At 38.9% G+C, this 25241-nt stretch overlaps 10 protein-coding genes across 10 annotated transcripts; 4 read left to right on the top strand and 6 right to left on the bottom strand.

Moving 5' to 3' along the window:
• Positions 1-319: 319 nt before the first annotated feature.
• TRIVIDRAFT_216175 (uncharacterized protein) lies at positions 320-1357 on the bottom strand (the record flags this gene model as incomplete). The annotated part of the gene is made up of 1 exon (XM_014100542.1): positions 320-1357. The coding sequence occupies one exon, from the start codon at positions 1314-1316 to the stop codon at positions 435-437; it is 882 nt and encodes a 293-aa protein (XP_013956017.1).
• An 833-nt stretch (positions 1358-2190) lies between these two features.
• Positions 2191-3225, bottom strand: TRIVIDRAFT_191905 (uncharacterized protein; the record flags this gene model as incomplete). Its single annotated transcript, XM_014100541.1, has 1 exon — positions 2191-3225. One exon carries the CDS (start codon positions 3223-3225, stop codon positions 2191-2193), a length of 1035 nt encoding a protein of 344 aa, XP_013956016.1.
• Positions 3226-3936: 711 nt separating this feature from the next.
• TRIVIDRAFT_191904 (uncharacterized protein) lies at positions 3937-4569 on the bottom strand (the record flags this gene model as incomplete). Its single annotated transcript, XM_014100540.1, has 1 exon — positions 3937-4569. One exon carries the CDS (start codon positions 4567-4569, stop codon positions 3937-3939), a length of 633 nt encoding a protein of 210 aa, XP_013956015.1.
• Positions 4570-5067: 498 nt separating this feature from the next.
• On the bottom strand, positions 5068-6750 carry TRIVIDRAFT_70829 (uncharacterized protein; the record flags this gene model as incomplete). The annotated part of the gene is made up of 7 exons (XM_014100539.1): positions 5068-5117; positions 5251-5305; positions 5484-5643; positions 6099-6138; positions 6209-6246; positions 6337-6607; positions 6663-6750. 7 exons carry the CDS (start codon positions 6748-6750, stop codon positions 5068-5070), a joined length of 702 nt encoding a protein of 233 aa, XP_013956014.1.
• Positions 6751-7367: 617 nt separating this feature from the next.
• Positions 7368-8204, top strand: TRIVIDRAFT_191903 (uncharacterized protein; the record flags this gene model as incomplete). The annotated part of the gene is made up of 3 exons (XM_014100538.1): positions 7368-7548; positions 7584-7812; positions 7844-8204. 3 exons carry the CDS (start codon positions 7368-7370, stop codon positions 8202-8204), a joined length of 771 nt encoding a protein of 256 aa, XP_013956013.1.
• An 8016-nt stretch (positions 8205-16220) lies between these two features.
• TRIVIDRAFT_151735 (uncharacterized protein) lies at positions 16221-17229 on the top strand (the record flags this gene model as incomplete). Its single annotated transcript, XM_014100537.1, has 2 exons — positions 16221-16479; positions 16547-17229. The coding sequence occupies 2 exons, from the start codon at positions 16221-16223 to the stop codon at positions 17227-17229; spliced, it is 942 nt and encodes a 313-aa protein (XP_013956012.1).
• A 185-nt stretch (positions 17230-17414) lies between these two features.
• Positions 17415-18744, bottom strand: TRIVIDRAFT_151736 (uncharacterized protein; the record flags this gene model as incomplete). The annotated part of the gene is made up of 4 exons (XM_014100536.1): positions 17415-17998; positions 18053-18385; positions 18438-18564; positions 18616-18744. The coding sequence occupies 4 exons, from the start codon at positions 18742-18744 to the stop codon at positions 17415-17417; spliced, it is 1173 nt and encodes a 390-aa protein (XP_013956011.1).
• A 587-nt stretch (positions 18745-19331) lies between these two features.
• TRIVIDRAFT_151748 (uncharacterized protein) lies at positions 19332-20777 on the top strand (the record flags this gene model as incomplete). The annotated part of the gene is made up of 1 exon (XM_014100535.1): positions 19332-20777. One exon carries the CDS (start codon positions 19332-19334, stop codon positions 20775-20777), a length of 1446 nt encoding a protein of 481 aa, XP_013956010.1.
• A 538-nt stretch (positions 20778-21315) lies between these two features.
• Positions 21316-22922, top strand: TRIVIDRAFT_127080 (uncharacterized protein; the record flags this gene model as incomplete). Its single annotated transcript, XM_014100534.2, has 3 exons — positions 21316-21733; positions 21796-22488; positions 22618-22922. Coding segments are annotated over 3 exons (1416 nt in total), but the record flags the coding sequence as incomplete, so codon positions are not given.
• Positions 22923-23403: 481 nt separating this feature from the next.
• Positions 23404-24673, bottom strand: TRIVIDRAFT_53264 (glycoside hydrolase family 10 protein; the record flags this gene model as incomplete). The annotated part of the gene is made up of 4 exons (XM_014100533.1): positions 23404-23496; positions 23556-23758; positions 23837-24071; positions 24161-24673. The coding sequence occupies 4 exons, from the start codon at positions 24671-24673 to the stop codon at positions 23404-23406; spliced, it is 1044 nt and encodes a 347-aa protein (XP_013956008.1).
• Between the last annotated feature and the right edge of the window lie 568 nt (positions 24674-25241).

The raw sequence follows: 25241 nt of genomic DNA, 5'->3' as shown, positions 1-25241 counted from the left end.
TCGCACTGCAATCTCTGCACATGAAACACCAACTTCCTCATCTTGCAGAATATAGATATTAGATCATTGTTTTCTAGTCTACATACTGGGGCAGCTAATCACAGTCCAGGCGCTGCTATAAGCAATCTATCGGGCGCATACCATCAACCAGCAGCTTAACTGGCCCAATAAAAAGCTCGCGGGAGAACAAATGTTGAACGTAGAGGTGTCTGCACTACTCATCGACAGCAACATCAATAATATAGCAATTCAAGAGCATGTAGTAGAGGATGTGATTGATACAACTACAATTTACAAAGAAACCAGGAGTTTATGCAAGCACTCGCAATCTCACCTATCATTGTTATCACCTATGTAATTACCTAACTATTCTCTGCACGTCCTTTCCACATTTCCTTCCTGCCCCTTCTTGTTGGATTTGTGCGAGAAGAAAATTATAGGAGCTTGGTAACCTCCTCAAGAAGTGTCTTGGCAGCCAATTTGCCAAGGTTATTTGATGCCAATGGAGAGTCACCAGTCAGAACAAGCTTATCCCGATGAGTGGCACCGTTGATGCCTCTATTGAGCGGCTTGACACCGAGCTGTCGGAGCCGGTCGCCGACCAGCCACTCCATTTTGCCCGGAATATAGCCAATTTCGACATTTGCCTGCTGATCCAGCTCATCCGGAAAAACGTCAATTTGATATCCCTCGTAGATAAACTTGCTACCCTCAGGCTTTCCAACATCGGCAGCGAGCATGCTGGCTGGCCCGTGGCAGAGTGAAATGAAGAAGCGTTGGTTCTCATGGGCCCACCGAAGAATATTTCCGACAGTTGCCGAGAAGGGTATACCGTTTAAGACACCGTGGCCACCAGGAATAAACACTGCGAGGTAGGGAGTATCCTTGGTAAAGCCCTTACCCCACACGTCGTGGAGATTGAGCGGGCTACGGATTTTTTCCTTGTACTTCTCGTAGATAGCTTTGACCGACTCATCCTCATTTGGGAAAGCCCACATCTCAAATTTCACAGGGTCGCCTGAAAGCGTGGCAATATCGATATCGAACCCCGCAGCATCAAGATGGATCATGGGCAAAAGCATCTCCACAGGGTGGTTGCCTGTCGAAAAGAATTCGCCGTTGGCCATCTTGAGATAGCGCTCTTGTGTCGCAATCAAGAGCACTTTCCATTTGCCGCCCTTGTAGGCGTTAGGGTAATTTGCGCCGTCAAAATCCGTCTTAGGCGACGTGTATTGGGTAAGAGAATAAGGAGACGGGAACCAGGCATCGGCCTCAGCTGCGTCTGGAGCGGGCTTGCGATCAGATGAGTTGGCCATGGTTGCTACAAACTGTTGCTGAGAATTTAATTCCTTTCTGTTGAACTGATGAAGATTTTAGGTGTTATCAGGGCTGATGATGCTCAAACTGACGTTGGGATGGTCACGTCTTTATAAGTGTAGTTGGTTGGCGGTGGTATATTAATTTCAGAACTAGCACTTTTGGGAGAGTCAACCGATCCGTGAGGCCGAGCGATCCGATTTACCCCAGCGCCACAGAACTCTGCAGAGTGGTAGCAACTAAACAAACAGTATCTCAAATAGAGAGGCCAATCAACTATTACCAGGAAAGTAACCTAGGAGTTGACGTCACGGCCCTCCTGTACTTCGCGGGGCGCTCAGGATTAGTGTACCCTTCCGACGGAACAGCTCGGAGTCCAGGAAGGCATCCATTAATGCATGCATTGAAGAGTCCTGACTTACCCGCGCCCCACCTGGCATTTACTTAAGTACCTATGTACATTCCTGGATAAACCTTAATTCCGTGACTAGAGAAGAGCCGCAGCTGAGGATAAACTTTGATTTATAAGTCCGACGGAGTTTGCTAAGCCACTTTTTGGTCTGTCACACCGCAATATTTTCACTGTATAGGACAGTAGCTTAGCAATTAATTGGAGACTATGAATAGAGAGAGAGTTAGCACGTGGATTTATTTCTCTTAAGATGTTTGTTATAGAATAATGAGACATGTGTTTTATTTCCAGGAGCGGCGATGAGGGTTGATTTGAATAACTATCCTACTAAGCAACAAGACCAACCCAAGGATATGGCAGGACGTCTGTAAAATTATTGCTTTCTTCCCTCGCCACCTCATCTTCACGTTTTAAAGTCTTTTATGTCTATCACTTCGTTGAATTACTGTATTGAAAAGAAGTTAAAACTTCAGAACAGCTTTTCCCATATTATTTCCATGGAAAATTCCAACCAAACCTTCCGCTGCATTGTCAATGCCCTCTGTCTCGTGCGTAAGGGCTTTGAATGAGCCGTCTTTGATCCACCGTTGAAGACGGTCTTGATGTTCCTTAGCATACTTATCGCCCATGTTTGGATCGCCGACGATAAATCCTCGCATAGTTAGACGTTTAAATAACACATTGTCAATGTTTTTAATAGGATATGGAGCCGCATTGTACTGTGAAATTAGACCACAGACAATCACACGACCGAAGTCTTTCAACGCGTCAAGTGCGGCTTCAAGATGTTCCCCTCCAACATTTTCGTAATAAATGTCGATTCCGCCTGGCGCAAGCCGAGCCAGTGCGTCTGCGGGCTTTTCTTTCTTGTAGTTGAAGCCCCCATCGAAATTGAGCTCTCGGATTATGTAGTCAAGTTTCTCGTCGGACCCGACGCTCCCAATAACTTTCAAACCCTCATGTTTAGCGAGCTGACCAACCAATTGGCCGACAGCACCGCTAGCAGCAGAAACGAAAATTGTCTCTCCTTTCTGTGGATTTCCTATCTCAAATAAAGATGAGTATGCAGTAAGACCCGGCATACCAAGAGCTCCGAGGAACACTCGGATATCATGGATACCGAGCGGATTCTCAAGTTGACGAAGCCTGGCCGCCTGGCCGCCATCCACCGTGACAAGTTGCTGAACAGGAAGGTGACCAATTACTAAATCTCCTTCCCGAAAAGCCGGATTGTTGGATTGAAGTACTTTGGCGATGGTGGCACTATCGATAGGTTGGTTGAGTGCAAAAGCCGGCGTGTATGATTTGACTTCTGCAGGTCTCATGCGAGGACGCATGTAAGGGTCAAAGCTTGCGTAGAGAGATTTCAAGATAAGGCCGTTTGGAGGCGCTACATCCTCCGCATTATTGTCCACCGGCTCCACAGCAAGGTGTTCCCCGGGCACAGGAAAGCCAAGGGGGATTTTCTTGAAAACAAGAGCTTTGTTTTGCATCATCATGAGTTGTAAGGGATATTTTGACTGAAACTAGGTAGAAATGTGAACAAGAACTAAGTGCCACTTTCAGGGAGATTACAAGATCTCGTTTTATATGTTTGGGCTTTAATGCATCCACATTTGGAGCTGGTGGCGTCAAGCATGTCAAACATGACCCAGTTGCGGCTGCCCGTCCACCGGAAGGCTACCGGAAGCCATTGGTTAATTCCGACGGAGCGGAGATGAATAATGTAACGTGAAGCGATTCACTTCTTTGTAGCTGATAAATAAGGCATCCCTCATCAGACGGTAACTCTGTCCTATCATAGGTTAATCCACAGGAATTAAGAATTCATACGTAGGTTACAAAATATACACCGAATTACAAATTCATTATAGTCCCATCACGCAAAAGCTCTCATTACAATTGCCGCGGCCCATATTCTTTGCGTATCCTGTACCTTAAGATAATAGTTATAAAACCACACTATACCCGAGTTATATTTTCGCCCGGAATTGATTTATTACTGAGGCTTTGCACCCTTTCAGTATCTTTTGGAAAGCAGGACTGAAGATTGATTTTATGTATGAGATAACTTTATCTAGATATTAGGGATTAGGTTGTGGTAATATTACTACCTGCAGTGTACATCCGGTTTTGGAAAAATGGAAAAAAAAAAGGGAAAGAAAAGAAGTGTGGTGCTTTCTAGAACCTGCTAACCCCATACGTATTTATTCACTTGCAATCTGATCCTTAAACTCAACCACCATATCAAGATCTCTCCACTTCTCCCTCTCAATGTTCTTAAACAGTAATTCAGCCACGACGCCCTGACCAGGAATCTCCTTAATCTCATCGGTTTCAACCAAGCCGACGCTCTTCGCCATTGCTCTCATCGAGGTATTATACTTCATGGTACCCGCCTCAATAATATCCGCATCCACTTCATTACTCAACCGCAGCAAGACCTGCATAAGCACCTTTCCCAGTCCTTTCCCTCGGACTTCGGGGCTTAGTCTGATACCGATGTTTGCGACACTCGGCTTCTCGTTGGGGGCTGTGATCTCAAATACTCCTCCCCAACCTACAAACTTGCCCTCTAAGGACATAAATACGTCGAGAGCGTGGTGTCGGGTCCGAGACTCGGCGTACATCTTCTGCATTCTTTCTCCGGGGACAAGCGGTGGTGGGGCTTCGGTGCTCGTCGGATTTGGTGGGCTGACGGCTCCTTCTGCGAAGCGTACAAATGCGGCTGTCTCAGCGGGCGTCAAGCGGATGAATTTAAGGTTCGGCTCTGGGTGAAAGGGGAGGGTTATGGTCCAGTCTTTGGTGAAGAATCTGTCGTCTGTTTGGAAAGGCGCCATGGTTGTTAATTCTCTAGTATCTTAGTTCTTGGAGTAGAATGAGACGGAGAGACCAGGCTTAGATTGATAAGCCAGAGACACTTGAATGATGGGGCTATATAATATTATATATTATTAAAGATGAGCCAACTGGTGAGGGATTTTAGCCACTAATACTAGGTAGAAGGCATATCGACTCAGGCTCCACATAAACCAAACAATTAGATATGGCTCTAGGAAAAATTAGAAGACCGTATTCTCGCTGCCTATTTTGACAGTATAAAATGTCAGCTTTTAGTACTATCGTATAATAAAACCGAAACTTAGATAAAGCTACTATATAAAAGTGATTAGATGATATGGTGATCTTAGGCAGCTGTGCATTCTTTTTGTTTTAACCCCCCCCCCCAAAAAAAAAAAAAAAACTTTTTTACTGAAACCCAATTAACTACTATCTGCAAACGAACAGACCAGGAAAACCCCACGAAATAAGCTACGACAACCGTGAAAACTTCTCCTCTAGAACTTATTATGAACAGTTCTGAGTACTTCAACCTTTTCTCTGTAAACTGGAGTAGCAAGCATTATGGATATTATGCTGGAGAGATAATGTAACTTTTACGGAATAGCTAACCTATACTAACATATCGGACCCAGTTCGTTATAAAGCAGTATATTATATTGTTAGTATAATCTACTTACTAGATGTAACCTTTGTCCACTGATAAATAACGGAAAAATCCTGGCCACAGTATTCCTTGTTTACAATGTCGTAAGCTTCGCGACTCGCTTTCACAAGCAGGAGAGGCGCGTTGGAATTTCTGCCTCAGCTATAGCAAGACCCAGATCTTTGTTAATCATACTAATTGGGCATCCGGGCTTGTATGACTGAGAGGAAAGAGATAACTTAGCCACACTGGGAACGGGATTGTTACCTCCATTGGCCAGCAGTGACCAGTGGAGGAGTTTATCATCTCGGTCAACCTTTTCAAATTGAGACCCCACTCGCGGCCCATGTTGAGCGCCTCCCAGGATAATTCGCCATTGTAGAAAGTCGAGTGGCTGCCAGTTTTCAGAGACCATCTTAGGTCAATACTGGTAAATATAATTAGTAAAATCTTATCAGTATGTGCATTTCTGACTCACCGACAGATCTTCATTTGCACATGGCCGTTGCTTCTAAATATGTTTAAACAACCCTCGCATGTATCATCTGTTTTAACCCTTCAACATGTGTCTTGCAGGCAAGATTGTGGCCTATTGCATCGGCTATCATAGCGAGGCTTGTAACGACTGCCACAGTGCTGTCATGGAGTTGCATATGACAATCTTGTATTTGCTTATTTAAGAGATTAATAGTATTTCCCAAGTATTGGCGTGTTTCTGGGGAAAACTCAATCGCGACACCAGGTAAGTTCAAACGTTTGGTGGATCTAAACGACAGGATATCTTGGAAAGCGCTCATACTAAAGAGAATGGATTGCAGATAAGATTCGGCTTCAAAGAGCCAGTGGAAGAAACGCTAATTAAAGTAGTCAGACTCAACATACCAATTGGCAGGATACATTGTTTCCTTGACAGTCGTAAAATCTATCAACCAATGGTGAGCGCTGTCTAAGGGGGAATACTGAGGAGGAAGAATACTGAATATTGAACTTACATTTGTAGAGAAGAGCCTGTGAGGAACTGTTTAGAGGACTGGAGAATGTGGTTAACGCTAGATCATGAGGAGGCTTCTATGGACTGGCAATCGCTAAAAACGACACAATGGCGGTCTGGTTTCCGCACTCTGCACGGGGTACGATGAATACAATAGCATCGGCAGCAACTTGTGACTGGTTTGTAGAAATAGTCAATTTGGTCGATACTGTCGATGTCGCGGTCTTCCCGCTCTCGCTGAATTCTACGACTTTAGCTACTCGTGACGGCTCATGTTCAACCTTTTCGGCGTGGTGCTTTTTTATGTTCTTCCCGAGCATAACGTGGCTTCTGATGAGTTTTCTGACATTTGGATGAGGTCTTCCAACAGAATGAGAGGCAATAAATTCGAATGTTTTTGCTACATTGCATTATTAGTGATATCTCGCTCTCGAAAGGGTGTTAGATATGCTTACTAGTAGCTCGAGATCGCGACGCTGCTTGATGCCAAGTCCGCCTGCCATGTGTCTTTTGCGCCTGGAGGGCACTTTGCTCTTGGGCCATCTCAGGTTAGAGAAGTTGACTTGATACTGCGATACCAGTCAGATTTTGTAGAAGGGCCGATACCACAGGGATATTTGTCGTGAAGTGGCTGTTCGGGAAGAGTAAGAGAAGACGATATTGTTTGCTTAAAAAGGGAACCAATCCAAACTTTTAGTACAGCCTGTTAGTATCTCCCGCACCATTTAGCTTCAATTCTGTGCCAAGACAAGATTGTTTCCTTAAAATGGTAAAGCGTTGTAAGCAAAAGGCCCACTACCCGAGACAAGCACCCTTATTAGATGAGAACGAAGGTGGAAAATTACTATGTGTTCTGTTGACAAAGCCTTAAGCATCTTCATTTATAGCGCCTCCTTTGGTCATTCAGACCAGTGAAAGTAAATCTTTCAGGCGTTTGGGTTCCCTGTGACGTTTCCCGCCCAACTCGGCACCAAATCAAGCCGCGGTGTTAAGATTGTTTCCCTCTTCCATCAACGTTCAATTGTTCCGACATGGTACCAGATGTGTATTTAAGCACAACATAGTAGCTCGTAAAACTAAACCCCTCAGGTAGCAGACGATTTTGGTTTTTTCGAATATACGTGCAATTAATTTACTTTCACGCTTATGGTCTCTACGAAATGACTTCCAAGTCTTCTGACCTAGGCTTTGGCGACGGGTACCACTTCTTTCGCTCTCAGCTCGCTAAGCCAGTTCTTCCACCGAATGGGATATCCGTTACGGGACAGACAGCTATCCTCACAGGCTCAAACACTGGGCTTGGGTTTGCCTGCGCAAAGTGGCTTTTAGAGCTTAACGCCGGTCGGTTAATCATGGCCGTTAGAACACCACCAAAGGCGAAGCAGACGCGACAGAGCTGCATAAAAAGCACGAAGGCGCCCAAATCGATATATGGCAGCTTGGCATGCTTTCGTATAAGAGCGTGCAAAACTTTGCAGCTAAATGTCGAACATTAGAGGGGCTCGACATGGCCATTCTGAACGCTGGAGTGATTGAACAGTCGTTCCAGCTAAGTCCACAAGGCCACGAGAAGATGTTCCAAGTCAACTATCTGTCCACTGTTTTGTTAGCTTTTCTACTCCTCCCAATTCTCAAGGATATATTTTACCAAATTTCCTAACCGAGGCTCCGATCCTTTCTTATCAACTTTTGATGATAAAGCAAATTTCAACACGTCAGAGCAATATCCTACAAGTAAAATACTTGCTCATTTCTGGATATTGAAGCTTGCTGAAAAAGTCAAGAAGGAATATGTGATTGTCAATTTGGTGGATCCTGGGCTGGTTAAAGGCACCGAAATTAACAGAGCAGTCAATCATATCATTAAGATGATTTTCGATATAGTCATGTGGGGGTTGGGTCGAACCATGAGAAATGGGTCCAGCACCTATATTGATGCAGCAGTATTGAGGGATGAAGAAACGCATGGCAGCTACTTGATGGACTGGAAGATATAGCCGTAAGTGTCTTACAACTACTGAATGAACCACCCCCAACGCATAAAGAAGCGACATTGTAATAGCCCGTGGAAGTACTTGGGGGGCGGGAGGAAGGAGGTGTCCTGACTCCCACCACAATATTGGCCACAGATGTTGGTCGCCATGGCCTTGGGTCGCTCTTAACATTAAGAGCGATGCAGCAGAGTTTAATCACTACCTACGCCACCAAAGAATACAGACATGGAATGAACTAAAAGTATGGTGAAAAATGTTTCCGTCAAAAAAAAAAAAAAAAAAAAAAACTACCACAGAGGCTTTCTCGTGTATCTCAATACGAATGGTCCGAGCAGACAGGTCCAAGGGGAATTGAACAGGTCGGCTCGTATATGCTGCCCTGTCGTATCCGGGAGCAGTACCCTTCTGACGTCACCCTAGTTTTACTTGCTCTTTGTCATGCAGCTCGTGTTAGTGAGACCATGCCTGTCGCTGACTCGATAAATATCAAGGTTAAATTATGAAGTTTTTATGGGAACGGACGGTGCTGGTTGCTCCCTTTTAGGATAACGCCGAACAGGGATACAGGAAGAAGTGACGATGCCATAATGCAGGAGCTCATAACCAGCAACTGCTGGCCATGGCCTCTTGGGGTTGTAAGGTGGGAACACTTGTTAAGTGCAGCACAAGAATACCTCTATCAAAGCGGCGACGCATCGGAAGGGAAGCAATTCCAAATGGCAACTCCGTATTAGACGGCGAGAACCGACCGGGAGTAAGTAAGTAACAGAGATTCTTAAATAAAACGTCCAGAGAGAGACGCAATTAGACGACAATTAGAGAAAGGCCACGTGGGAGAAATCGTACTGCTGTTAGGTTACGAGTAATTGGAGGACAAATTTGGCGAACCTAGACCCACAGCGGATTAGCTGCGGCGTAGCTCAGAAATGTGTGGGTCTATCTCTGACAGCTGATTGAGAGAATTCTCGCTGTCGAGGGCGGAAGGGCGAAAGAAGAAATTATAGCTGCTTTTGGAAAGAAGGTCTCTTAAGTGTAACTAGCCCATTATCCCGAAAAGATAAAAAATATTGTGTGTCGTGTAATTGTAGAATAACTACTTCCCAATAAAAGAACTGATGCCAAAGAGTAGAGAAAGAGAGACAAACACTTCATAAAGCGGGTAGGTGTGATTATCTGGGAATCGTATGACTATTAACAGGGAACACAGTGGGAAAAAAAAAAAATTAAAAAAAAAAATAACATGAAAAAAAAAGGTGCTGAGATTAACGGCCTCTAATGTCGATGAAGCTATACTAAAATATTTGCCGAATTACGAGCGTAAATGGTTAATTTTTGACGTCTTACTACATGTAGCCGTTTCGGTGGTCGAAGTACGTAGGGATGGAGTTAGATGGGATTTAGACCTTTGAGAATAGAGCTGGTAGTACAGTAAGGAATAGTTCAAGGAATCAACCTTGTGTATTATTGAAGGAGTGTCAGGGGTTTTCTTAATGATTTTACGCGAATATGGCACTAGGATGGATAGGATGAACGGCAACAGTACGTCCCGGTGATTATCTTTCCATTGGCCTGTTCGCCATAAACAATAATTTAACAGAGAGGCATTCTTTTTGTGATTATTCTTCGGATTGCTTATTGGCTTGATAATGCCTGTTGGGTGTGACAAACCGTTCTAAAATAAGTTATCTAGCCCTCTGTTAAGCATAACCGCATTTACTGTCACAACTCTAGCGCCTGCAGGGGTCCCAGCCCTATCACCAAGTCGTCATCTTCTACTCCATAATTGCCCTGCATACCAAAATGAATACGAGATTTTCAATACTCCACAGCTTATCCAAAAAATTCCAGCTCGATTCTGAGCAGCAGCTACACCTGCGGCCTAGTAGTTTACGGCTTTATCAGCTTACCACTTCTACCAACCAACACTGATATTAATCCATCGAGTGGGGGAGACCAAAGACCTCGGGGATTACGTTCTTAGTTACGTGTGCAAAAGGGGCGCAGACTTATTGGTGGGTATGGTCCTCTGGTCCATATCATTGAAGTTGCAATTATCACTGTTGAAATGGTTAGGACCAGAAAAGCAAACCAGAAAACTGTTGGAAGAGAGGTTGGGTGTATATTATATTCATTAAAGGTCTTAGTTATTTAAATACAAAGTCAGGGGCAGGACCTCTTATATATACATAATCTACGAGATCCGATAAGGTAGATTAAATAAAGGTTACCCTGCAGTTAATACTCCCACTTAATCTAGCTTATTGATTTAAGTTACCCTATAAATACACACACTAATTTATAAATAGGCTTTTTATACCTTCTGTAACTAACTTTCTCTTTTAGCCTTTAATAAGGAGAAGTTTTATAAAAATATAAAGTCTTACTATAGGGTAAAAGGTCTTAACTCCTATTTAAGCTAACTAGCCAAGGCTTATTAAATTATACTTTTCTTACCTTTATTACTTCCTTAAATTTAATAAAAACCTTTATAAACAACAGTTTAATTATTTTATTTATAATTTTATTAACTAATAATATATACTATAGCTATATCTTTTACCTTTATATTTTCTTATAAATTTAATAATATTATATATTAATATACTTTATATAGCTGTAAAATTCTAGATTTTATATAAAATTAATAACTTTTTAATTATTAGTATAAATTATAGTTATTTTATTTACGAAGTATAAGGTAAAAGTAATAATTATAAGTAGCTTCTGTAGCTAAATAGCTTCCCTTACTGCCTATATTTAGCTTATATATTTAGCTTTATAGATAAATAATATAATAATTATCTATTTCTTTAATAACCAGTTAATAACTATAAAGCTTAAGTTAAAAATATAACTATAGGTAAAGTACCAGCTGGTTTTATTACTTATATAATTTATATTTATATATTTTTATAGTATTTATAAATTACCTTTATATATTAATATATAGTTTATTATATCTTTAAGGTAACGGAGGATTTACTATATATTTTACTAATATAATTTCTTTAAATTAATAATAAAGCAGCTGTAAAAGAATATTAAAAATATAATATTAGGCTATATATTTAATATTACCTATATAACTAATTTAAATTATTTTATATATCTTCCTTTTTTATTTTTTATTATATTTAAGCTAGCATTAATATTTAAGAAGCCTATTAACATAAAGGTTTTTATTAAATTATAATTTTTTATATTATAAAAATATAAAATCTTTTAAATATATCCCTTTTATAAAAAAGTAAATTACTGCTAAGCTTAATCTCTTTTAATAGTAAAACTTAAATAATATTTATAAGCTTTAAGGTTAATTATTTAAAAATCTTTATATAAAGTATTTTTAATTTCTTAGATAGTTTATTTATTTAAACTAAATAATAGTAAATTATTTACGTAAACTATAATAATAATACCTTTTCTTATAAAGATACTTTTGTTAGCTAATATAGGGGTTATCTTTAGCCCAGTAAGGAAGGTAGTTAGCGTTTAATATTAAATTCTTAAGGCCTACTTTAACCTATATAGCACCTTTTAAAGCTTATAGATGCAGCTAATGCAGTTATTAAAGTCTTTTAATTAATAAATATAAATTTCTTTATTAATTTCTTTATATAAAAAAACTGTTTTAACGTTTATTTATTTAATTTTTTAATCTTAGGTAGCAGTAATAGTAAATAATATTTTATAGCTTATAGACTTTACTACTATAATAAAGGTTTTATTATAATTAATATTTTCTTTTTAATTAAAGCTTTTAATTATATAGTAGGCTTTATAATAGTTAATAATACCTTCTGTATTTCTTTTTACTTTATATATTTATTTTTTTTATAGCAGCTTTCAGCCTTTTAAAAAGTTTATTAATTCTTAAATTTAGTTTTTCTTTAGTAAATATATTTTATTTATTATTACTTTTAACTAATACTTTTATTTTTTTAAATAAATAGCTTTATAATAACTTTTAAAGTCTTTAACTTTATTATCTAATATTATTAAGCCCAGTTATATTAATACTTTAATAACTTTTATAAAAGTATATAAAGCATTAAGGAGTTTATCTTAATTAACTTTAGCAGTTAAAGTAGTCTTTATAATAATTTTAATAATTAATTAAATTAACCTAAAGCTTTTTAATATTTTTAATAAATTAAAAATTAATATATTTCTTTTTTTTATAATAAAATCTTTTATATTATTAATAGGTTTAATTTTTTAATAGCTATTTAAAGTAATAGTTTTATTATTTTAACTTTTTAAAGTAGTTATTTTATTAATTATTTTATTATTTAGTAATATATTTTTAATAGTTAAAGGGAATTAATTAATTAATAGTTTAATATAGTACTAAGTGTTTTTAATACTTTAAATTACTGCTATTAATACCTTAAATAGCTGTTTTTTAAATATAATATTTAATGTAATTTTAATTTAGCTATTTTATACTACTATATAATTTTAACTTCTTTAATAGCTAATTAATTAACAGAGAACTACCTTTAGTTTTATTTTCTTTTTATAGATTATTATTATTTACCCCTTTAACCCTAAGACTTAAAGATGTAATAGGTTAAGCCTATTGCTATATTAAGCCTTATAGGGCGTAACTTTAAGTCTTTTACTAAATAAGATTATATATAGATAGTTAATAGTTTTTACTATATAAAACTATTATTTAAGGTTAATTTATCTTTTTATAAATATAAATATAAGCTTATTTTATAAAATATAATAAAAGTATTTAATTACTTTATTTTATTAATATTAATTAACATAGGTATAAATAATTTTAATCTTTTTATTTTTATAAAAAGTATATAAAAAATAATTTATATTTTCTCTTTTTTAATTTAGTTTAATATAATAATACCGCCTTATTAAAATCTTTAACTATTCCAATAGCTATTTAAAAATTAAGTAAAAAATAAACTTTATTTATATTAAAAACACTTAACTTATATAAATATAATTATTTAAAAATATAATCTAATATTAGTTTTTATTATACTTTATAATTAAAAAAGGTTTTATAATATTTATATATAGGCTTTTTAATAGTTTTATTTTTTTTTTAATACTATTTATATATAGCTGTTTAATTTATTTACTAGTAGTATAAACTTTATATATTTTAACTAATTCTATAAGTTATAGTCCTTCTACCTTTTTAACTAAATCCTTTATATTATTTTTACTAAAATACTTTAGTTAATTATACTATAATTATAGCTTTAGGTTTTTAATATTAAAGGCAGTAAGGCTATAGCAGAATATATTAATAATATATACTTTATATTATAGGGTAGCTATAAAAAGGATAATAAAGTTCTTTATTATAACTACCTTTCCGCTAAATATACTTAAATAATAGCTTTTTTAATTTAATATTAAAATTAATATAAGGTTAAATCTAGCGTTTAATATATAAAAAGTATTTTATAAAAGGAAATTTTTAATATTATTATAAATAAAAGTTTAAAGCTAATATATTTTAATACTTTTAAAAGTAAGTTTTATCTTTTTAATATTAATAATAAAAGTCTTTTTTATTTAATATAGTAATTTATATTTTTCTTTAGTATAAATTATATAATTAAAAGCGCTATTATTAAAAATATAAACGTTTATAAAGTTAACTTTTATAAATATAGTAGCTTTTACTAAAGCTAAATAATTAAATAATATAAATAAAAAGCAGTTTATTAAATTTAGTAATATATTATCCCCTTTATTATTTATATTTTAGAAAAAGGCTAAAGCAGCAGTTACCTTTTTAATTATTAATTATTCCTTTTCCTTTTTTAATTAATTAAATCTAATTTATAGTTTTCTTTTTTATTATTTTATATTTTTTAGTTTAAGCTTTAAGAAAAATATCTAATATTTTTCCTTTAAATAACTAAGCTTATAGCAATATTAATATATATAAAAAAATTAAAAGGCTATAGTAAAACTAAATATTATTAATTATTACTTTTAGCTTAATTTTTTTTATTTAACGATTATAACTGCTTTATTAAAAATAATAGCTTTTTTTATAACTTTATTATTTAACTTTTTAAAAAATAAACTATATATTTAATAAAATACTATAAAAAAATATTTATAATTTTTTTTAAGCTTTATAAAAAACTTATTAATAAAATATACTTTATTAATTTTATAGTATTTATTAAATTATTTAAGCTTAATTTAAGTTACCTTAAGCTTTTTTATATAATTATTAATATTTATATAGTTTTTAAATATTAAGCTATTATATTTTTAATTAAATTCTTAAAAAACAGCGTTTTTATAAAGCTTAAATTTAATCTTTAAAGTATTTAAAATAGTAGATAAAATCTCTTTTTACTTTATGTATTTATAAATAAAATAACTAAGCTTATTATATATAAATATAATAATTTAATTTTAATATATTTTTTAAAATTCTTTTTTACTTTTAAAATTATTATTTAATTTATTAAATTTTTTTTTTAATATATTTTTATTTTTTTTTATAAAATCTTTAAAGCTTTAGATTTTAATTATATTTATAACTTCTTTTTTTTAAATAATTTAACTATTTAATAATTTAAGATTTTTAATAACAGCTATATTAATAGTAAACTTAAAAATACCTAAGTTTATTATTATTAATATATTTAAGTTTAATAACTAAACAGCAGTTAAATATTAAATTAAATCTAAATTAAAAAAATAAAGTTTATAGTTAATTAATAATTTAACTTAATTTACTAAAATTAAAGATATTAAAAAAACTTTTTAATTTTTAAACTTTAGATATTTTAATTATAGTTAAAAATTTATAATAGCACTTTTATAATTAATTATTTTAATAAAGGTATTAAATTAAAAATAGTAGGTTTACTATAATAGCTTTTTTTATAATTAAATTATAAAGCCTTTACTAAAGTTTTATTAATTACTTTAATAAATATAAAAAAGTAATTTTTTTAAATAAATTTAAATACTACTATTAATTACAGCAGTTTTAATTATAAATTATATTTATTTTTTATTTTTTTATTTTATTAATCTATAATAGTTAGTTAATTTTATAAAATAAAGGTAATAGAAATTATTTATTAAAATAATTAAGATTATTTTAAAATTAGTAATTATAATTATTTTAATTACTAAATTAATAGTTATTTTAAAAGTTAGTTTAGCCAGGGGTTAAATTTTAGTTTTTTATTTAATATTAGTAAAAGCAGCTTATTAATACTGTTAATCTAAGACAGTAATCTTGGTTAATATAGAGGTTATTATCATTAGTTGTAATCTGGGTTTATAACCTATTAAAAAAAAGGTTGGGTGTATATTATATTTATTAAAGGTTTTAGTTATCTAAATATAAAGTTAGGGGCAGGACCTTTTATATATATATAATCTACGAGATCTGATGAGGCAGATCGGATAGGGGTCACCCTGCAGTCAACAAAAACAACAGCTGCAGAGCTGTATGTATGCTTTGACCGACATTCTAAATTGCCATCCAATTACTCCACCCACTCCAATGGCTAATGATAACTCGTATTTGCTTTGTAACTTCCTCTACAGGGAATGCTACTCTCACTTGTATATAATATCTCGTACAAACTCGTGGAAATTTATGAATGAAAATTTTCAATATCAACAGCCAGCGTGCACCAAAACGAGAACACAGGCAACTGAAGCCTTTTCGACATGCGTGTCGGATGGACTGCAGCTCGAATTCAGGAACACGTCAATCGAGGGGTAACTCTTTTCAGGTTCCCAGAGCGGGAGGAGTGGCACTATAGATGGCGACAGTTCAAGCTGCCGCTGGCAGCAGCGAGCTTTTTACTTGCTTACGGCATTATCGTCTACACGGCCGGGTTCTACATGGCTGACACGACTTTGCCACCACCGTTAGTAACCCTTGTTGTTTCAGATACATCCAATAGGAGGGCGATGTGAAGTGAAAGTGCAATTAATTTACCATACTCAAACAGACACTTCTTCGGAGATGGATCGCCTGCAAACTGGACTGACATGTCATACCTGGTGAAACAGCTATGGAGACCATACTTACACAACATCGCCTCCAAGTCATTTGTCGCGGACAATGGCGAACACTACAAGATACCTAGTGGCACCTATAGATGGGCAGAGCCGCTCGGCAAGAAGCTAATTATCCTCGACGTTGATAGCCGGCCAAACACAAACACTGGCGAGATATTGAATAGCGAAAAGCCAGAGCTAGCGAAGATAACAGGCCGGACCGCTGGGTTTATGAATCATTATCTCTATTGTACGATACATTCACTTTCTGTTTCCTACATTCTTGAATCAATATTAACGAGGAAATGTGTTTACAGCAATGATTCACGGATACGACTACCGACTTGTGCGGGCCCCTAATTACAACGATCGACATGGCACCTGGGTTAAGGTTCCCATGATAAAAGAAGCACTCAAATCTCATAGCGTTGTAGTGTTTCTCGACGCAGATGCCGAATTCATTCATCCTCATCTCCCACTCGAATGGCTGATGAGCCTTTGGAACATAACGCCACGGACGCTGATCGCCATGGCCGAAGATCCCGATGAGGATTTCAACAAAGATTCCAAGGGCCGATTACTTTGGAATACAGGATTCATTATCGCCCAGCAGAGTAATCAAACTCAAGAAATGTTTGATGCGTGGGAAAACTGCCCGACTGGTAACCGTTACCCCGGCTGCGATCGATGGTTAAAAGAATGGGCGCACGAGCAAGCAGCTTTTGGATATCACCTCCGTTATGACTACAACGAACCAGACGAATTACGTGTTATTCCTTGTGATCATGGTAATGGCGCGCCATATATCGGCAACGACAAATGCCGTGGTGTCTTTGTCCGTCATCACTGGAGAGACAAGGATCGTACCATTCAAAGTTTTTACGATTCAATTCTCAATCTATTTGTTCGAAGACTACATGGACAATTCCATGATCCAGCGGATCGTAACTTTTTAGACGCGAGTAGTTACCAGTACCCAATAGATGATCTCTTTATATAACCCACTGCTTACAATGTAATGTTTCCAGCATAGAGCAATTCATTTAGAGTCACTGATATATATAACAACCCATAGTGAGCTCTTTCTTATTCAATATGTAATTGGCATGGCATGTGTGCCTTGTGACTATGATACAATAACCAAAGTCGATGTATATTATATACAGTTTTATACAGCTTCTTTTATCACAGCTCATCTCTTCCGCTCCCTCGCTTTTCTTTAGCTCCATCCTCCAGGCCCTTCTTGATAATAGAGCTCAAAATCTCATATACAACTTGGGCTGCCGCTAATGCCGTTTCTTCACCTCTTCCCTGGTAAGCGGGGCTAACCTCGACTACGTCAGCGCCAACAATGTTCAAGCCCTCAATGCCTCGCAAAATTCTGATAAGCTCCCTGGTTGTCCAACCACCAGGCTCAGGGGTTCCAGTACCAGGTGCGAAAGCCACATCCAATACGTCGATATCAACAGACAAGTACACAGGATCCTCAGTTCCCAGCACCGACATAATGCCATCAATGATACCCTTGGTGCCAATATCGTCAATCTCATCAGCGGCAAAGCGAACCCAGTTCTGAGCGGTGTCGGATTCATGATCTGCCCAGTCCGTGCCGCTGAGGCGGGTACGCAGACCGGCGTGAACGGACTGACCTGTTGATGAGTTTGACAGCAGGCCTTCTTGGTTAGCCATCCAGAACATCGAGCCATGGGTGAAGTGTGTTGAGCCCCAGGCAGATGGGTACGCAGCAGGATCCCAAGTGTCCAGATGGGCTAATGTTATTTAGCCTTTCGCCTACTAGTCGTATGTTCGTTGGAAATACATACCATCAAAGTGAAGTACACGAACTGGCCTGCCGTAAATCTCATTCAAGGATCTCAACGCAGGCAGCGCCAAACTGTGGTCTCCACCAAGCGTGATGAGCTTCGGCCGACCTTGACTTAGTGAGCTTGTTGGACGAGCTCTGCCAAGATTCTTAAACGCCTGTGTCATTTGCTCGGTTGCGATATTGTTATCGAAGGGTGTAATGGGAATATCTCCGCAGTCAACGATTTTTGCCCAGTTTTGGTACGGATTGACGTTTGCGCGAGGATTGAATGCACGCAGCGAGGTCTGGCGAGAAGACGCTTGTCTGATAGCCCTGGGTCCAAATCGGGCGCCTGGAAAAAGTATGAGTAAAAGTCACCATCTTAAGAATCTGAGAGTAATTACCTGGTCTGAAAGAGACAGCGTTGTCAAAAGGCGCCCCGATAATTGCGATGTCATATGTCTCTTGAGGGTTGGTGAGACATTTGACATAATCCAAGTGAGCAAAAGACCCGATGCCATTGAACGACCACTGTATCCGGTTATTATGAGTTACCAATATTGATGTCAACTTAATACATACCTCGTGTCCCCATTTTGCCTCCAACTCTGCCAATTCCTCGCTACTCCATTCCTTCTCATCATTATGCCCGCCACAGGCATAGCCTGAGCCAATAAAGGAAAGGAGATGTAATAATGATACAAACTTCATTTCGCGTTAAGACTTGCCCAAAAAATTCTTGAAAGGAAAGGTATGGCAGGAATATCCAAAATTCAGCACATATGGTCTTTGGTATCTCTATTATATACAGGTTGCTCTAAGTAAGTTTCGGGTTCGCCTTCTCCACAATCTCCAAACTCCACATGCGGCGTTAACGGCGGGTGAAGGCTGCGTTTCGACGAAGCCCGAGATCGGCCAAGTGTGGCCAGCCACCCAATCAGACCCACCTCCAGGTTGTGCCTTTATCAGTTCGTCGTATTCAGAACATCAAATCTCACGTCAAAGAATGTTCCCCAGAGATTCGACACCCCAGAGTATATCTCCGCAACCCGACTTTATATAGAATGGTTCTCGCAAAAGTTTTTTGTTTAACATACCCAAGTCAGACCAGTTGTTGGTCATAGTACCTTCCTCTTCCTTTCCTCCTCTCCCCCCCTTCTCATTTCTATTTTTCTCAATATTTATTTTCATCGAAGTCAAGGGTGCAAAAAGTATTTTTCATCATGGATAAGAATAAGTCTGAACTTCCGGACTCCGCATCCGTTTCCCAGTCACATGTGGAAGACAAGCCACCATTAATGCGTCCGGAAGAGCACCTCAAAAAGAGATTCACTCTTCTTTCAGTCATTGCATTCGGCTTTACCACCATGAATTCATGGGTAGCATTCGCTTCTGGTGTTGCTGTCCCGCTCTCATGTGGTGGTGGCCCAGCTCTCATCTACGGCCTTATCGCTGCCGCGGTTATCATGACCATCATTAATGTTGGCTTTGCAGAACTTGCTTCCGCATTTCCATCTGCTGGTGGTCAATATCACATCGTCTATATGACTTTTCCTCCGTCAACACGCCGAGTTGCCGCGTTCTTTACAGGATGGATTTCCGTGATTTACATCATGGCGGCAACTGTGTCGTGCAATCTCTTTGTCGCAGGCTCCATCCTCGACGTCGTTAGTCTGTGGAACGAGAGCTACGAAATACAAGCTTGGCATACATACCTGTTGCATATTTTGCTTTGTATCATCGCATTTGTGCTCACGTCTCGTTTCCCCGCTGCTATTGGCAAGTTGGGCGTGACGATTCTTGTTCTTTCGTTGGCTGGCTTCGTGGCCTCGCTGATAACATTGCTCACTGTCAAAGACATCAAACAATCAGCAGATTTTGTGTTCAGAGATTATCAAAATGTCAGTGGATGGACAGATGGTTGGGCGATCTTTATCGGCATTACCGGCTGTTTATGGGCATTTAGTGGTGCAGATGCCGCGACGCACGTCTCTGAAGAAGTACCCAATCCAAGTCGAAATGTCCCCATTGCCATCATTACCACCATGACCTTGGGCGTCATCACAGTTGTTGCCTGGAACATTGCTCTCATGTTTGTTGTTACGGATCTCCAGGCCCTTATCGAATCTGGGGTTCCGATTTTGGAAGTATACAACCAAGCGCTGAACTCGAAGGTGGCTACAACCATCTGGGCCATCTATTACATGGTCATGTTCTACGACATTGTTCTCAATCTCTTCATTTTCGCGGGGCGAACAATCTGGTCCCTGTCCCGAGACGGCGGCGTACCATATTCCAACTTTATCTCTCGCCTCAACTGGGCAAGTCCCGTTCGTGCCACTGCAGTCATGCTCGTTTTGCAGATTATTATTGGAGTTCTCTATGTTGCATCATCCACAGCATACAGCAGTTTCATCAATCTCACTCTATTTGCGCTCAACATCACTGTTGCATTACCTCAGGCTGCTCTCTTGTTCCGTGGCCGCAGCATTCTTCCCGAACGAGCCTTTTCTCTTGGCAAGTTCGGCTACATTATCAATGCAATTGCCACGTTATTAGTCATTTTCTTCTCAATTTGTTTTTGCTTCCCAGTCGGATATCCTGTCACTGCCAGCTCCATGAACTATCTGATTGTCGTTATGGCTGTTGGGTTAGTAGTGACAACGATTGCATGGGCTGCCAATCTGCGAAAGACGTTTACTGGGCCAAGGCTGGATAATTATGGGGGCGAATCTGTGCATTAACTTATGTCTCAAACTATGGGGGCGAATCTGTGCATTAACTTATGTCTCAAACTAGGCGGATATCCTGCTATACTTGTTTTTGAAAAGATAGTGCACTATTAATTCCATGCAGATTATTCATCCCTTCTCCACGAATATTAGTTTGCCTCTGGTGAAAGTATATTGTTCAAAGTCCCCATGTTATCGATTCCCCCACGTTCTAGACCCATATTTGTTCATGACTCGCTCCGCCACCTCCAGCCAATAAACATCCAATCACTATCTTCAATCAGACACTAGCAAGATAGCAATTTCGTGCCGCCATTAACGCCGTGCATGAACTCTTCCTGACACTCTGAATCTCCGCTCTTTTACTACTTCACCTCTTTCCGAGCATCTCATCCCATCTACAGAGTACTCGCCTGTAAATCATATTGCGCAGCGTCCCACATCGGAATCCCTTGCCGCCAGTAACGCCCATCGCGCTGATATATTCATTATGTCAACTTTGGCCGTTTCACTGGAGCCTGCTCCACAGCCGCAGGTCACACCGCGCAAGTCGACAAAAAAGGGTGGCTACACGCGACAACGCCGCGGCTGCTTGACCTGTCGGCAGCGCAAGAAGAAATGCGACCAGGGTTTACCAATTTGCGGGCACTGCTCACGACTTAACCTTGTTTGCAAGCACGAAAAGCCCCGGCAGTTGTCGAATGCCTGGAGCGAGGATGCCGTGGAAGATTTGGGGGTTTCTCAGGCACAATCATACTGGCACTCTCAGCACCCCATTCTTTCGCAGGGCGACCACATTTCCGAATTATTGAGGCTAACGAAAATATCCGAGCCTCTGGACCTTGTGCGTCCTGACAATCCTGTTGGTTATGATTGGAGCTCTAGTCGAAGGACCATGATGCGGTACTATACTTCCACTCTCGCTATTATGCTATCAGCAACCGCTGAAAACAACTGCTTTTTATCAGGTTAGTTCACTTCAGCTGTCCTTCTTTCTATTTCTAGAATTACTTTTTAATAATGGATCTAGTCTTATTGCCGATGGCATTCGATTGCCCTGCCCTCCTTGATGCAATGGCTGCATGGTCATCGGCCCACCTTGCCCTTCGGAACCCCAGTTTTCACGATACTTCTCTTCAATATCGTGGCCGGGTTCTTGCTAACCTTAGCGCCGCCCTTCAAGACGGTAGCCTTTCTGGGGAAATGTGCCTAGCTGTAGCTATGGCCATGTGCTCGATGGAGACTATCTCGGATGCAACCAGCAGTAGTTGGGCACACCATCTATCGGGTGCTGCAGCAGCCTTGCAGTCCCAGGGTTCTGATATGCAAGTAGGCTCACTACAACCCCCACGATCTGTTCTGAGCGATTATTGGCTTAAATCAGTTGAAAGGAAGTGGCTCGTGAGGAATTTTGCATATCATGATATTCTCATGAGCGTATCTCTGGACAGAAGGCCTCTGATTACGGGCGATTATTGGATGTCTGCGGATGATGCCATGGCGGATCCCTACTTTGCTTTTGCGTCCAAGATCATGCTATTGATATCTGAAATCAGTGTTTTGAATGCGGATTGCGCAGAATACAAGTCATCTGTCGGCGGTGATCTGGTTTTGGATGAAGGCAACTCTGCACTCATCTTCGAAGGGTTACCATTGGATTGCAACTACCATACACCGCTTCAAAGAGCTCACCATATTGCCATTGGTCTCCGAGACTGGAAATGTCCAACATCTTCCGCCAACACGCCGCTTGCCTCCCTCAGCGAAACATACCGAAGTGCAGGCCTCATATACCTCGATCGTGTCGTACGCCAATATTTCCCACAGCATGCGGCTGAGATACTACCAGAAGGCATTTGGGTGTACGTTGAGTCAGTTTGCGACGTTGCGCAAAGAGTACCCGAGGGGTCTCTAGCTGAGTGCTCGTTACTATTCCCGCTTTTTATTGCGGGTGGGGAGGCAAAAGATACAGCGCATATTGAGCGTATCAGGAATAGACTGTACACAATGAATCAGTGGAGGAGATTTCGGAATGTCGATGCTTGTAGGGAGGTATTGGAAGATGTTTGGAAGAAAAGGAATGAATCAGACGAGACCGAGAGGGTGGATTGGAGGGATATCGTTCGACAACGGGGCTGGCAGCTCGCCCTGTCATAAGGGTTGATGTCTCAATATGCTTTAATGAGGACCTACGAGCGTAATGATACTTAAATAATGAATCACGAATCGCAAATATAATTTTGTGCATTTTGCCTGGCGTTGCGGAATCCAGGACAAACGAAGCGAAAGAAAAACTCCGAGAAAACTATACTCTTCCAACATATGTTTGTGGGAGATATCAATCGGCCTTCAGGATTTGACTATGTGGTTTGCGTCCCGCAAGATCTGGAACCACTGGATGAAGTCTACCTAGGAGGAGGCTGCGAGAGAGAATAGGGGCATGAGAGTAAAAGGATAACAAATGAATATCCGGATGAATCCGAAACGACCGAAACAACATAAAAGCTTAGGCTATCTGTATTTTTCCTGGCTTTCGGTGCAAAATTGGTGTTGTATCTATGAGGTAGCCTTATTTACATAGCTAGATACCCAGTTTCTGAGGTATATTACCCTTCGCTATTATTATACAGCGGAAAACCTATTGTAAGATGCTTACAATACTATTATATGCCGGCTTAGGATTGAAGTTGCTATCGAATAGAAGAGGATTGGTGCCTTGACGCCACGAGTCCTGTGGATATGCCAGTAAGCTTTTTTTGGTTCACAATAGCAAATTTGCGAAATACTCACTTTGTCGCTGATGCCCCAAACAGTGATACCCCAACATTTGGCAACACTCAGGCATCCTTGAACAACTGCATTGTAATCGTTCGATGGGGCTCCCGCAATGTCAAGTTCAGTAATGGCTAATTCTGTGACCGGCGCTGTAGCTAGCTGCTGAAGTGCACCCTGTATAGAGGCTCCTCCTCCTGCGCTAAGATGAGTTTGGGTTCCTGTCCAAAACCTCCATGTTAGTTTTGAACAGCTCCAAGCCACAAGTCCAGTTGAATTTGTAGGTGTTGTTGCCTCACCGATGCCGTCAATGGGAACTCCTTGGGAGATCCATTTGTCAACATAGTATCTCATTAAATTGACTTTGCTCGACCCAGCACGATCGAGATTGTAATCATTGATGTAAAGGCGACAGGAAGGATCAGCTTCACGAGCAGCACGAAAGGCAATTGAAACAAACTCCTCGCCTAGCAGCCTAGAAAACACAGAAGAGCGCAGTGTTCCATCCTCGTTAAAAATCTCGTTGACTACGTCCTATTAATGTATTTATGAATTAGCTGTCATCCTGGATACTTTTATGATGGTCATATGCAGAGGAATGAATTGAGATATTTCCAACATACCCAGGCGCGAATCTTCCCTTTATATCGCCCAACAACGGTAAGAACATGAGTACGGATAACCTGGCGCAGAGTATCTGCATTGTTGATGTTGTTGACCCAACTAGGCAGCTGTGAATGCCAAACGAGAGTATGACCACGTATGGTCTTACCGTTTTGTTGAGCGAAGTTGACGAGATAATCTGCATCTGCCCAGTTGTACTGGCCTTGATTAGGGTTAAGCGACTGCCATTTCATGCTATTCTCTGGCGTCACTTGGCCAAAATTAGCCTGGATAATAGCCGCATTTCGTTCTCGTTGAAGTAAGCCACGATCAGTGGCAGTTCCGAAATAGACTTTGCCTTTTTTTTTAAAAAGCTGATCAATGCTGACAGAAGCTTGTCGATCCTCTAAGTCAGCCATTCGCTCTGTAATGTTAACACGACGTGCTGCAAGGTTAGGTTCCAGTTGAATGAACTCGGTTGGTAGCGCGGCTACAAGTGGCGCCAAGAGACAAAAAATTACATTTGCCTTCATATTGGTAATTTAATCTTCACCCTGTGTTAGAGAGTTGAGACAGCAATATGAAAATCCGATATTATAATCACCACCTAATACGACTTGTTCTTGAGGAATTGCAGAGCAATGGTACGCCTATGGTATTGCGCTCGGTTTTTGGGTTGGAATTCTGGGGAATGATATGTCTCAGAAACGAAAATCAAGGCAATTTATAATCGGAAAGTATATATGTGATTGAGAAAATAAACATTTATCGATTTATATTATAAAAGTAGTTGGCTACTATTTCATTACTGACAGCTCTATAAAAATACATATATAGCCGCCTCGGGTAAACTTCAAATGTGACTACAGCTATTCTGCTAAGACGCTCAATACAAATGAAGCATGTATAATATATAAAAACATTAGCTTAACCTTGTCTTGGCCGAAGGAAAGAAGTACAACACTAGCCTTAATAAAGAAATTAAATCCTCATATAAGTTGCATACCTACGCGGCCTTACATGAACTATATTGTTATATTTAGCCGTGTGTGGACAACTCTTTAACAGCAGTAAATTAGCCGTCCTGTTAATAAATCTTTT

The sequence above is a fragment of the Trichoderma virens genome (genome assembly GCF_000170995.1).
Source record: "Trichoderma virens Gv29-8 chromosome Unknown TRIVIscaffold_61, whole genome shotgun sequence".
Taxonomy (NCBI): Eukaryota; Fungi; Ascomycota; class Sordariomycetes; order Hypocreales; family Hypocreaceae; genus Trichoderma; species Trichoderma virens.
Note: the sequence above shows the minus strand (reverse complement) of the source record. Positions and strands in the feature narration are given on the sequence as shown.